The sequence below is a fragment of the Thalia democratica genome, unplaced genomic scaffold, assembly GCF_965202585.1.
Source record: "Thalia democratica unplaced genomic scaffold, ktThaDemo2.hap1.1 HAP1_SCAFFOLD_981, whole genome shotgun sequence".
Taxonomy (NCBI): domain Eukaryota; kingdom Metazoa; phylum Chordata; class Thaliacea; order Salpida; family Salpidae; genus Thalia; species Thalia democratica.
In genome coordinates this window covers 3,718-15,207 of record NW_028139916.1, presented here as the reverse complement: position 1 = coordinate 15,207, position 11,490 = coordinate 3,718, and the positions used below count along the sequence as shown (strand labels likewise).

The 11,490-nt window shown below is 23.8% G+C and overlaps 1 protein-coding gene across 1 annotated transcript; it reads right to left on the bottom strand.

Annotated features, from left to right (window-relative positions):
• Positions 1–1,627: 1,627 nt before the first annotated feature.
• Positions 1,628–9,253, bottom strand: LOC145847557 (uncharacterized). The gene is made up of 12 exons (XM_082953635.1): positions 9,152–9,253; positions 8,659–8,866; positions 8,199–8,305; positions 8,046–8,124; positions 7,044–7,176; positions 5,228–5,384; positions 4,920–5,088; positions 4,357–4,454; positions 3,285–3,356; positions 2,813–2,968; positions 2,193–2,355; positions 1,628–1,752 (listed from the first exon to the last, which is right to left on the bottom strand). Exons 1-12 carry the CDS (start codon positions 9,251–9,253, stop codon positions 1,628–1,630), a joined length of 1,569 nt encoding a protein of 522 aa, XP_082809761.1.
• Positions 9,254–11,490: the final 2,237 nt, after the last annotated feature.

The following is an 11,490-nucleotide window of genomic DNA, read 5'->3' as shown; positions in this document are numbered from 1 at the left end:
AAGTTATTAAATTGTCAGTGGACCTTTTATGGATGCACTACTATTCAAATTCGAAAAAATCAACTTCTTTTCAAACTTTTTTAAAGGGCCACCACTAAAAAAGTGACGTATATTTGGATAAAAATTAAGAAAACAACTTAGGTCCTACAAACCACCATTTTTTTGTGCAAATTTTGAGAATTTTTTGAGATATGGCTAAAATTAGTTTTAAAACATAGTTTTTTTTAGAACTTTCTTTAAATAATTGTTTCTTTATCATTGTAGATTTAATCAGTCCTACAACCGTTTTTTTCATGTTTAGTTGTGGCCCTTAAAACACATTTTTTTTAATATTTGAATTGTCATGAAACCACTTTTGATACTGTTTTATTAGCATATTTAACAGTTGAAACAATTATTCTTGTTTAAAAACAAAGACAATTTTTTGAAACATTTAACTTATTTTAATTAAATTTTTTATACTTAAACTTTTTATTGGCACGTTAAGATATTTTCAACAGTTAAAATAAACTGTCTTAGAGATACATTAAACTTTTCTTCTACTCATTTTTGAAAAATAATGTTTTATGTATAATTTTTAGTTAAGACATGTTTAAAAAACACTTGAAATTTCTTTTGCACAATATACAATAACTTTAACATCTAAATCAATAACAGATTAAAAAATTCCTAGTTAGTTTGATTTCGTTAAAAATTAATTTATCTAAAACAATTTTTTTCCGATTCATTTCACAAAAATTTTTATTTGAGCTTAACATACTTCAAAGCAAAAACGTGTTTGTACTTAAAGTACTTTGTATTTTGTTTGAATATATATATATACGTTTTTTTTATTAAAGCTGTACTTTTTGTTATACTGACTTGTGTGGAAAAATTGTAGAAGTAGTGTTGAGTACACACTTACAGCACTTCTTAATATTTAAAGTTGTAAACACAAATAAGTTAAGCTAATCAATTTTTTTTGTCAAAACTTATGAAATACTAAATTAATGTATAAAAATTTTATTTTTGTACGAACTTTTCTTTGTACAATTTAAAACGTATTAAATGTAAAGAAATACTACTATATTTCTCACTTAAAAAATTTATATGCTAAAAAACTAAAATAATGTTACAACTATGATTCAGAAAATTGCATAATTAAAAACTAAAACGATATTCATTGCATATCACAAAATAATAAATCAATTTTAAAAATTCTATAAAATTACGGCAGGGATATTCGAAAATCTACAAAAAGTTTACAGATGGTATTACGATTCAAAAGTAGCAAAAGGTTGAAGTATAAATTTTAACATAATTGTTATGATTTAAAAATATGTTTTAACATAAATGCATAGTATTTCGTAACATCAAAATAAAAATTAGTAATATAATACTAATTTTAATTACTAATATAATAATTAGTAATGATATAAATTATATTACACAACAAATAACAAACATTAAGAAAATTTACTAGGAATTAAAAAAAAACTAAAATTAAATATTTTCAAAGTCTTACAAAAAAGTTGAAAACTTATAAAACAGCTCTGAAGGAACTAGATAAAACACATAACTAAGTATTTTTTATGGCTGTAATTTTGAAAATGGACATGTAAAATTTTCATGGATTGGAATGGTATCCTCACAGTTTTGATTTATTTGCAAGAACCTTCAACTCTCTCCTTAGTATCTTTCCAATTGGGTTTCTTGGAATTTTATCAACAAACTTAATTCCTCCCCGTAAACGCTTGTAACTTATTACTCTTTCTGTTAGGAAACATTATTATCACTTTATTTTTGATTTATTATTTAACATGAGGCCAAGTAAAATTCATTTTGATGAATATAAGTCAAATTGTAAATTTCAATTATTTTAAAAGGAAAACAAAAGTTTTTTTTAAGAAGCTTATAAAGTTTCTATATAGTTAATAAAAGTGTATAGTTTATATAACACGCGCTCATATCAACAAAAAGTGGAATAACAAATAAAACTAACTAGCTTGTTTAGGAATATTGAAGATTACAACTTGAAAGTTTGAATAACAAATTTTAGCAAAAAAAATTATTTCAGTAAGCAAACACAATTATTCAAATGCTAACTTATTTCTAAATCAAAAAAATTAATAATATTCCTATTTCAAAACCCATAACATGTATACCAGCGTACTTGAAATTGATCAAAGTTTAAACTAATAAACTTTTCTTACCATTGACGTAGCTGTGAAGCTCCTCCTCAGTCAAACTTTCATCTCTCCTCACCACATAAGCTCTGGGTAATTCCCCACAGTTGAAATCAGAAACTCCAACCACTCCGCAGTCGGAAACCCCCTCATGTGCAACTATAACGCCTTCCAACTCTGCCGGTGGAACCTGCAATTATGTCAATAGTGTAAAAGCTCGATAAATTTTATAATGTAAACAGTTACATGACAATTAAAATTCCGACAATTAAAATTGTAAAAAAAAAATAGTTAAATGGCAATATCTCAAAAAGTAATATATATTTAAAAAAAAACGAAAAACAAAAACGGGGGCACATCTAGTTAATAAGATTAAAATAGTAAAAAATAATTGCAAGCAAAAATAGATTTTAAAAGACAGTTTTTAAAGTTACTAAAAATTTATGTTTTAAAGCTTATTTTACTCATATCTCAAAAATTACTTTTAAATCATCAAACAAAGTCCTTTTAGCAGTTTATAAATTTGCAACCTTTTTTTTTATCTAAAACTTTTTGAGATATGGCATCTTAATTTTTTTTAAAGAATTTGAGTTAAAAAATTATGAACTGGCCGACTTTGAACAGTCGTGCACCCAACTCAAACGTACCTGAAACCCTTTGTACTTTATGAGTTCTTTTAGCCTGTCAACAAGGAATATGAAGCCTTCTTCGGTGTAGTAACCGATGTCTCCTGTTCTGAACCATCCTTGCTCGTCAAACGCTTCCAAGTCCTTTTCCGGGTTTTCAAAGTAGCCTTTCATCACCTGTCGTATTTGAGTTTAAATAACAAATTAAATAAAAGTAGTATAATACTAACAGTTTAAATTTACTTGTTTTGATTCATATATTGTTTTACATGTTATTTGGCTCAAAAATAAAAATATCTTAAAAAGAATTACGAAAAAAAAATTATTTCACCGGTTTAAAATACTTAACTTTTAATATATTTACATACTTTAAATTATTTTGGTAAACCAAATTTAGTAATATTTAAGTACTGTACATCTTACGTTTTAACTAAAGTATATGCAAAATTGTTATTAAAAAATTTTAGAATGAAAACAAATAGTATATAAAAACCTGCGGACCAGTAACGCAAATTTCTCCACTTTTATTAGAGCCAAGCTCCTTGTTTGTTTTTGGGTCGACGACCTTTTAAAAACAACATAAAAAAAGTTTATAAGTTTAAATCTCTTGTAAATGTTTATTACAACAATAGTTAAATATTAACTTATAAGTGGAGATAACATGTTGATGATATTTACTTAACCTCACTTGTGCAACAAAATTTATTATCTTTTTTGTTTAATGATCATTATTTTACCTAATGGATTTCTTATAATTTGTTTATAAAAACCTAAAACCTCTTTTTTTAATATTTCGAAACACCTTGTATCAAAAAGGAATTATTTGATAAACCACTTTTTAAAAATAAGAACTTTAATCTTTTTAAGTTTTACTACTAATAAACATATTAAATTTTATAAAAAATTAAAGAATTTCATCCTTTTTACATTTTTTAACCTCCTATTGAAATATAAAACATTTTAAACCTTTAGTTTTCTAGATAAAAAAAGCAATCAATGGTTACGGAAATGAATTTAAAAAAATTAACTAAAAAATATAGAAAACTATAACTACCTTTTATAATTTCGTAAATAAAAATACAGTGCTAAATCTATTGAAGTCTTAAAACAAAAAATAAATCTTTTTTAAATGTATAGAGAAAACATAAAGGTAAAACAAAATTTTTAAGTAGTTTTACCTATTATTTTGCAAGAAATAAAATACTTTATTGAATAGTATTCTACAATTTTTTTGAAAAATTAAGAGTAATATTTTGTACCCCCTCTTATAAGGTCAGTGGTTGTAATTAATAATTTGGTTTTAAAATTTTCAACTTGCAATATATTTTTTACCAAAAGTAGAAGATAAATTGTTAAAATAGATATAAATTTTTTAAACCAAAAATTTCTAGGTTTGTTCTATAAATGTCAGCAAAAATTAATTTTGTGAGCAAGTTTTCATTGATGATTTTCTTAATTTTCAAATGCAAAATAATAATAAAACAACATTTCAATAAATACTGAAAAGCAAGCAGTGTTTTGAGAACTTTATTTTTAAGAAGCTTGAAATTAAAACGATTCAAAACTTTTAATTTCGTGTGGGGCATTAGCAATCCAACGGATCCAATCGGACATCCCGGGATTTTTGAAGTTGCTATGACTGTACATTCTGTCAATCCCCAACCTTTATATAGATTAAAATAATGTTGAGATTTTTATTTTAATGAGTTGCATAATCTAAATTTGTTAATAAATAATGTTTCACTTTTTGTATTTATTGATTAAAGCTGTTGTTAGTGTTCTCTTCCTTAAGTTTAACTATTTTTTATTAGCAAAAAAAAGTTAAGTTTTTTATCGTCTGCTATTTAAATAATAATGGTGATAATTATTGTTATTATCATAACCTATCGAAAAATCTTTATGAAAAAAATGAAGTATGAAAATTTTAAAATAACCCAAAAATCTGTAAGCATATACGAAAAAGGTTTTTAAGAAATACAAATAGTCATCGTTGTACAACAAAAATTATTTAACGTGAGTTATGATAAATTTTACTCTACATTATTAGAACCTTTTGTATAAGTTTAATTTACAAAAGGATTAAAATTTCATTCGATTTGTTTTGCTCGCTAATTTAGACAAAAAAAACCTTGCGCAACTTGTACGTTCATTTTGTCTTGGGTATTCTTTTGAACTTCAGGAGACAGGGCTGCAGCCCCGCTACTAACAAACTTCAAGGAAGAAAGATCATATTCGTTCACTAGGGTGCTCTTGCTCAACGCAGTTAAAACGGATGGTACCCCACCTAGTGAGGTAATCTGGAAAAAATGAAAAAAATGTTTTAAAAGAGGTAATATTAGTATATTACATCTATAACTTAATTTATAGAAAAATCTTTTCAATGTATTCTATAGTGTAGTAGTGTACTTAAAAACAAATGAATATAGTTTATCTTACCTTGTACTTTTCAACGGCGAGACAAAACTCCCTAATACGAAACCTATCCATGATGACGAAGGGCATCTCACCGATGAGCAGGAACATGTAGAGGAGGCCGTAAGCATGGAAGAGGGGCAACACGTGGCAGTGCACTCCCGTTTCCGGTGGTCCTATTCTGAACAGTTTTTGAATAATTTGTTAAAATAAATTAATAATCATGTTTTAAAGATAAAACAAAAAAAAGTATCAACAGTTCAAGATTAATAAGTTAGCTAAGACAAAAACTTTATTTAAAATCAACTATAATAAAGATTTTCTAAGTTCATAAGTATGTACTGTTTTTGTGATCTTCAAAAATTTATCATGTTTTTATTTTATCATTATTATTTATTTCTGAATTGTTTTATAATGTTATTAGCTACTCTAACATGACTTAAACTAAAAAAAAAAACTGAGCAATATAAGGTTAGAATAAAAGTTCAAGCTATTTTGAATTATAAACTGAAAAATGTACCTTAGTTTTATAACCCTTAAAAAACTGTAAAAATATATTTTGTTATGCATTTCGTTAAACAAGCATATATAAAAAAAAACTTTACTTTTTTTTGTTTTTATTCATATTAAATCAAAGCTATAGACTAAAAACAGGTTGAATACTTAAATATTATCTATATATTTTATTCTTTCAAGACTTTATTATGCAAACTAAGTTTCGGTCAAAGACCTCGTCAGTGCTTATATAAGTAAACTTATTCAAATAGAATACATATTACCTATGATAAATTGAACTTATAATTCAAGAATCTTATTTACAAAATATATTTATTTACTTAACTACTAAATTATATTTCTTTATTTATTAGCTTTGATTAAAAAATTCAAATCTAGTATAACGCAATAGAATTTTTTTAATGTATAGTTTGAATAAAGATGTTAAATTGTAAAAAACAGTAAAATTTTCTGACAATGTAAATAAGTATTTATGAAATACTATCATATAAGAAAGTATGTTGGATTTTTATGCTAAATAAATTAGATATAATAAATACTTTGAGTAGTTTTTAATACTTACTTATTAAGCTTAAAACAAAAAATAATAATAATTAGAACTTTTTGCTAACTTCTTATCTTCAAATTTATATCTAAAAAAGTGAAAAACAAAAAAAAAAAACGGCAAACAAACGAAATTAATATTATAAGATTTCACAGTAATAATTTTTGATAAATTTTTATTCTTTTAGTCTTAAGTTTCACAAATAGTTAGTTAGTTTTATCTGCAAAATTAAAAAATATTTTATTTTTTAAAAGCTAAAAAAATACATATTCTTGATTTTACTTATAAACTGATGAAGAAATTAATAACAAATAAAAAACTGATAAGAAAATTTAGCATATATTTAGTCTAGGTTTAGTTTATTTAAAACTAAAATTAGTTAAAAAACCATTGATAAAAAAAACTAACTCAATTCTTAAAACAAAAACACTTAAAAAGAGATCTTTCAATTGTTTATAAGTTTTCAATTTGATATTTAAACAAATTATATTTTTATTGTACAATTTATCACACGCTGTCACATTCTTCTTTTAAAAAGGCATAGTACCTGCATAGTGTTCATCCTAATCATTTGTACAAATTTATTTATAAAAAAATTGTTTCTGCTTAAAAACTACTAAATTGAAAACAGATAATAAATTTTTACAAAAATTAATAAATGTAAGTTTTTGGGAAAATCAAATTATAATGATCGATACAAGCAACAATGTGCACTATATTTATTTAAAAAATCAGCGTACGTTTAAAAAATTCTATCAATTATACTACAAGTATACTTACTGGCACATGGCATTCAAAGTAACACAATTCTTATGAGTTAGCATAACTCCTTTTGTAAGTCCTGTTGTACCACTTGAATATGGTAACATTGCAACATCTTCTTCTGGATTAACTTGAATGTCTTTATTATAGTCTGTATAAATTTAATACTTCTAGTCATACATATATCTTGACCTCTTAAAAATAAAATATTGTTTCATATAAGCTAATTGAAAAATGATTGCTTATTATTACACAACTATAGTTCTACAACTTTCATTAGTTTGAATTGTGTATACAATTTCAATGAAATATAAAAAAAAACTTATACAGTTTCTAATAAAACCATAAGTGTTCGTTATTATTTATTAAGGTGCAAACGAATAGTCAACAAATGAAAATCACAAAAAATCTCAAATAAAATAAATAACATAAAACTTTATAAAGAAACAGAAAGAATTCTTTATCAAATATTCACGTATTGATAATTTATTTATTGCATTCAAAGTAGCTGTACTTAAAGTTTTAGTATACTAAGAAAATATACTTGAGTTTTTAATTACGAATTGAAGCTATTTTTGTTAATATTAACTAATCAAGGTTATATAAATAAAAAATTGATTATGCCTTTTATCATTTAGTTAAGCCATTTTGTTATATTCTGAGATTCATTGTGTTTTCTGTTTGTTGTTGGTTATATTTTAGACTTAAATTTAAAACTATAATTGTTTTTAATTTTATTAGAATCTATGAAAAAGAATATTTGTCATTGCAACAGTATACACACAGATAAAAATTTAGATTTATATTTGTGTTATTTTCAAAAAACGTTGTTTGATTTAAATCAATTACAAAAAAAACTTACTAAATGCTTATTTTTTATATCATTTAGTTTTACTATATTTCTAAAACTTTTAAACTACTGGAAGTTTAGATGTTTTTAAAACTTTATACTTTTTAACACACAGTTCTTTACTCAAAATCGAAACTTAAACAAAAAAGAAATACATAAATTTTATGAACCTTCGCCATTGTCATTTTTGATCATATCTACAACTGTTGTTTTAGAAAACCTATGCTTTTTCTTCAAAGTAAAAACTTCCTATAAAAATAAAATACTTAATACGTTCAAGTAAGTATATTTAACTAAGCAAAATGAGTGTTATAAATACATACTTTAACTGATTTCACTTGGCCTGCAACTTTTTGAATTTTGTCCATTTGGTTGAAGTCAGTGATTATATATGAAGGTCGGCACAATTTGAATTGTTTAACAAGTTCTGCTTTAAATAAAAATAGTATATTTTAAATCAGTGTAGGTAAAAATTAATCTACATAGACTAAATATAGATAATCAACTAAAAATTTTTTTAAAGGAAAGTTTGAAGATATGCAACAATACAAATAGAACAAGCCAAGAAAAACATAAAGTTTATATTAAAAGAATTCAAAAACTTACGTTTTTTGGTAGTTTAATATATAGATTTAATTAGTAATGTGTTAAGCTTGTAGGATTTTAAAGTTTAAAGTCAATGTTTCTAAGAATTAACTTTTAAGTTCAAAAAGTTTTGATTAAGCTGATATATTATATAAATAGATATTAATTTTGTTTGATATTATAACAAAAAACACTTACATTCGGTGTAATTTGGATTACAGGGTGACATAATTGCATTGCAAGCATTTACAGCTAAAATTATAACTGGATAGTAAACTGAATTTCCAATGCAGACTGCTACTACTTCTTGTTTTTTTAGACCACTTTTGGTTAATGCGCTTGCTAGCTGTTTAATTTTTTCAATTACTTCTGCACATGTAAACTTTGTGTTTGAAGCAGCTTCTACCTACAAAAACAAATATTTTTAATATTTTTAAAAAGCTTCAAAACCAAAAATACTAATTTTTTTAATTAATCTTTGAAAATAAATGCCAACTGTTTTTATAATTTGTGTAATATTTTATCCTCTAAAAAAAAATTGATGAAAAAAAACAATTGAAAACTTTTATTAAATACTTTAATTTAAAGTAAGAACAAAAATTATTTTTTTAATTTTTATAGAAGCTGTTTAGTATAAAATGATAAAATTTTTAAGTGTTTTACGTGAATTTAAAAGAACTTAATGACTCACATATGCTATTGAGCCTTCATCTTTCTTAAGCATCTCTATCATGTAATTTGAAAATGAAATATTTGGTATTTCATTCTCTGGTAAAACACTTTCTAAAACCATGTCTTATTTATAATACTTATTTACTTTGTGTAAAATGAAGGCTAGTAAACGAAAAACTCTATGAAATATGTATTAATAAGCAGTACAGTTTATTGTATCAGAAAATTAATAATTTAAATTAAAAATGGAAGCCTAGATCATACCTATTTAGAAAAAACAAGTAGCTATATTTAAAAAAAAGTTGTTTATTTATTACTTAAATTTAAAACTATCTTTCAACTTAAAAAACAGAAAAAAAAAGTTTAAACAAAAAAAGCAAGCACAGTAATCTTCCTCTTGATAAGGCTCTTTTTAAAATTTTTTACTGTTGAGTACCACTTTAGAGCCAAAAACTATGTGTTCAAAACAAAATTTTTCAAGACATTACTTTAAGGAAAGCATTTTTTGTTAAGTATGTGATTTTTAGCTGTTTTCAAAAAGCATACTCAAGAGAATAGTGCATACAAAGAATTAATTAGAAAAAAGAAATTGTAAATCAACCTAGTTAACAAAAAACTTTTGAAGGTTAATACAGTGGTTTGGTCATATTTTAAAACAAAAATTAAAAAATCTAGAAAATCAAAACAAAGAACAACCTATAGAAATGGTTTTAAAAGGAAATAGTAAATTCTTTTAATAAAAATAAGCTGAAGTGTTGTCAGCATAAATGTCTAGTGTTAAAGAGAAAACAAAATTAAAAGACACACTTTTAAGAGTAAACAGTTTCCTAAAACGTTTCCTAAAAAGTTGACCTTAATATCAAACAAACCTTTTCAAAAAATAGATAAAAAGGTATTGTCTGATTTTGAGACATTTATAATTATAATAAAATAATAAATAATCTTTTCAAAATTTTTACAGTTTTTAAAATAGAGTATATTCACAGAACTTTATGTTTTTAAACTGATTTGCTTGGATTCAAACTGATTTATAATGATATTTTCCTTAGTCTTTGTTGACCAAGTCACAGTTTACCTTAGAACCAGAATAAACAGCAAAACTTATTATAATAGTTGTAACTGCATTGTATATCAGTAATAGATTTTTTTTACACTTTAGTAGTTTTTTAGTTAGTTTTAATTACAAATTGTTCAGTTAACTATGATTCCGGAAAAATATCACAAAATTTTATATTTTGGAACTTGATTCATCATGAAACCAAGCGTAAAAAAATAATGCTCTTTTTTCAGAGTGTTGTGTTGCAAAATACAAATGCTTATTTAAAAGGAAAACAACTTAAAAATCTATTTTTAATTATTACAAATTGATTTAAAAAGTTATTTTAGAAATTCATAAGTTTTCTAGCATTTGTACTGAAATTTTACAATTAATGCCTTGATTTTGGTAAAATTTAGCTTACTAAACCCAAATGCTTATTTAGAAAGAAAATAAAAATTTTGTAATGATTTTAAAAAACAAGCTGATCCTTAATTTCTTTAAGAAACCAAAAGAAATTATAACCATTTGTACTGACAAATAATGAAATTCTACCAATATTGCTTTAATTTTATAAAAATAAGACTCAAAAATTAAATTTTTATTAAGAAAGAAACCCACAGTCTACTCAAAAAAATAATTCGAAAAAAAAACTTGTAATAGTTCACAAACATCTTACCAATATTTACAAATGATTTAGCAAGACACAGATGACCATCATAATATAATATTTTCAATATTTTCATAATTGTAATATATTATTTAATTTTATAAATATATTCTAAGTAGTTTTTAGAAAGTACCAAACTTTAAAAAAAAAATAACTAATAAGTCTCTAACTCTAGTTAAGCTCAATTTGGATTCAACTGTGAAAATAAGTTCATTATTCTGCTTTTTTTTTTTGTTAAATAAAAGTGATATGTTGTAAAAAACTTTTTAAAAGAAGTTTTTAAACCTTATTCATTATAAAATTGAAGTTTTTCAAACTATCTATCAGCATTTTTATGTTCTATTAACTAAGTTACTGCATTCACAACATATGACAATGTTTCTCATGGTTTTAAAATTCAGGACTAAGGGTACTATTTTATCTTATATATAAATTTTGTCGTGTAATAGTAGACAAGTAGATACAGTTATATTATTGTAGACGAAACATTTTTGATTCTTAAAATTTATATCAATGTTTTAGTGTACCTAAGAAGGAGTGTTTACCTTTTTTAACTCAAGTTCATTACTTGGTAAATTTATATTGAAAAAAACTTTAACTAACTTTAACAGCTCAAAACAGTGTTTACAAGCAAATGGTGTGTAGTTTGATG

Bases quoted from the DNA above. Each gene is read 5' to 3' on its own strand.
- LOC145847557 (XM_082953635.1), bottom strand. From the start codon at position 9,253: ATGGTTTTAGAAAGTGTTTTACCAGAGAATGAAATACCAAATATTTCA. The intron at 8,125-8,198 runs GTATGTATTTAT...TTATTTTTATAG, and splicing joins GCCAAGTGAAATCAGTTAAA to GAAGTTTTTACTTTGAAGAA. The intron at 4,455-4,919 runs GTTTTTTTTGTC...ATCTATATAAAG, and splicing joins GAACGTACAAGTTGCGCAAG to GTTGGGGATTGACAGAATGT.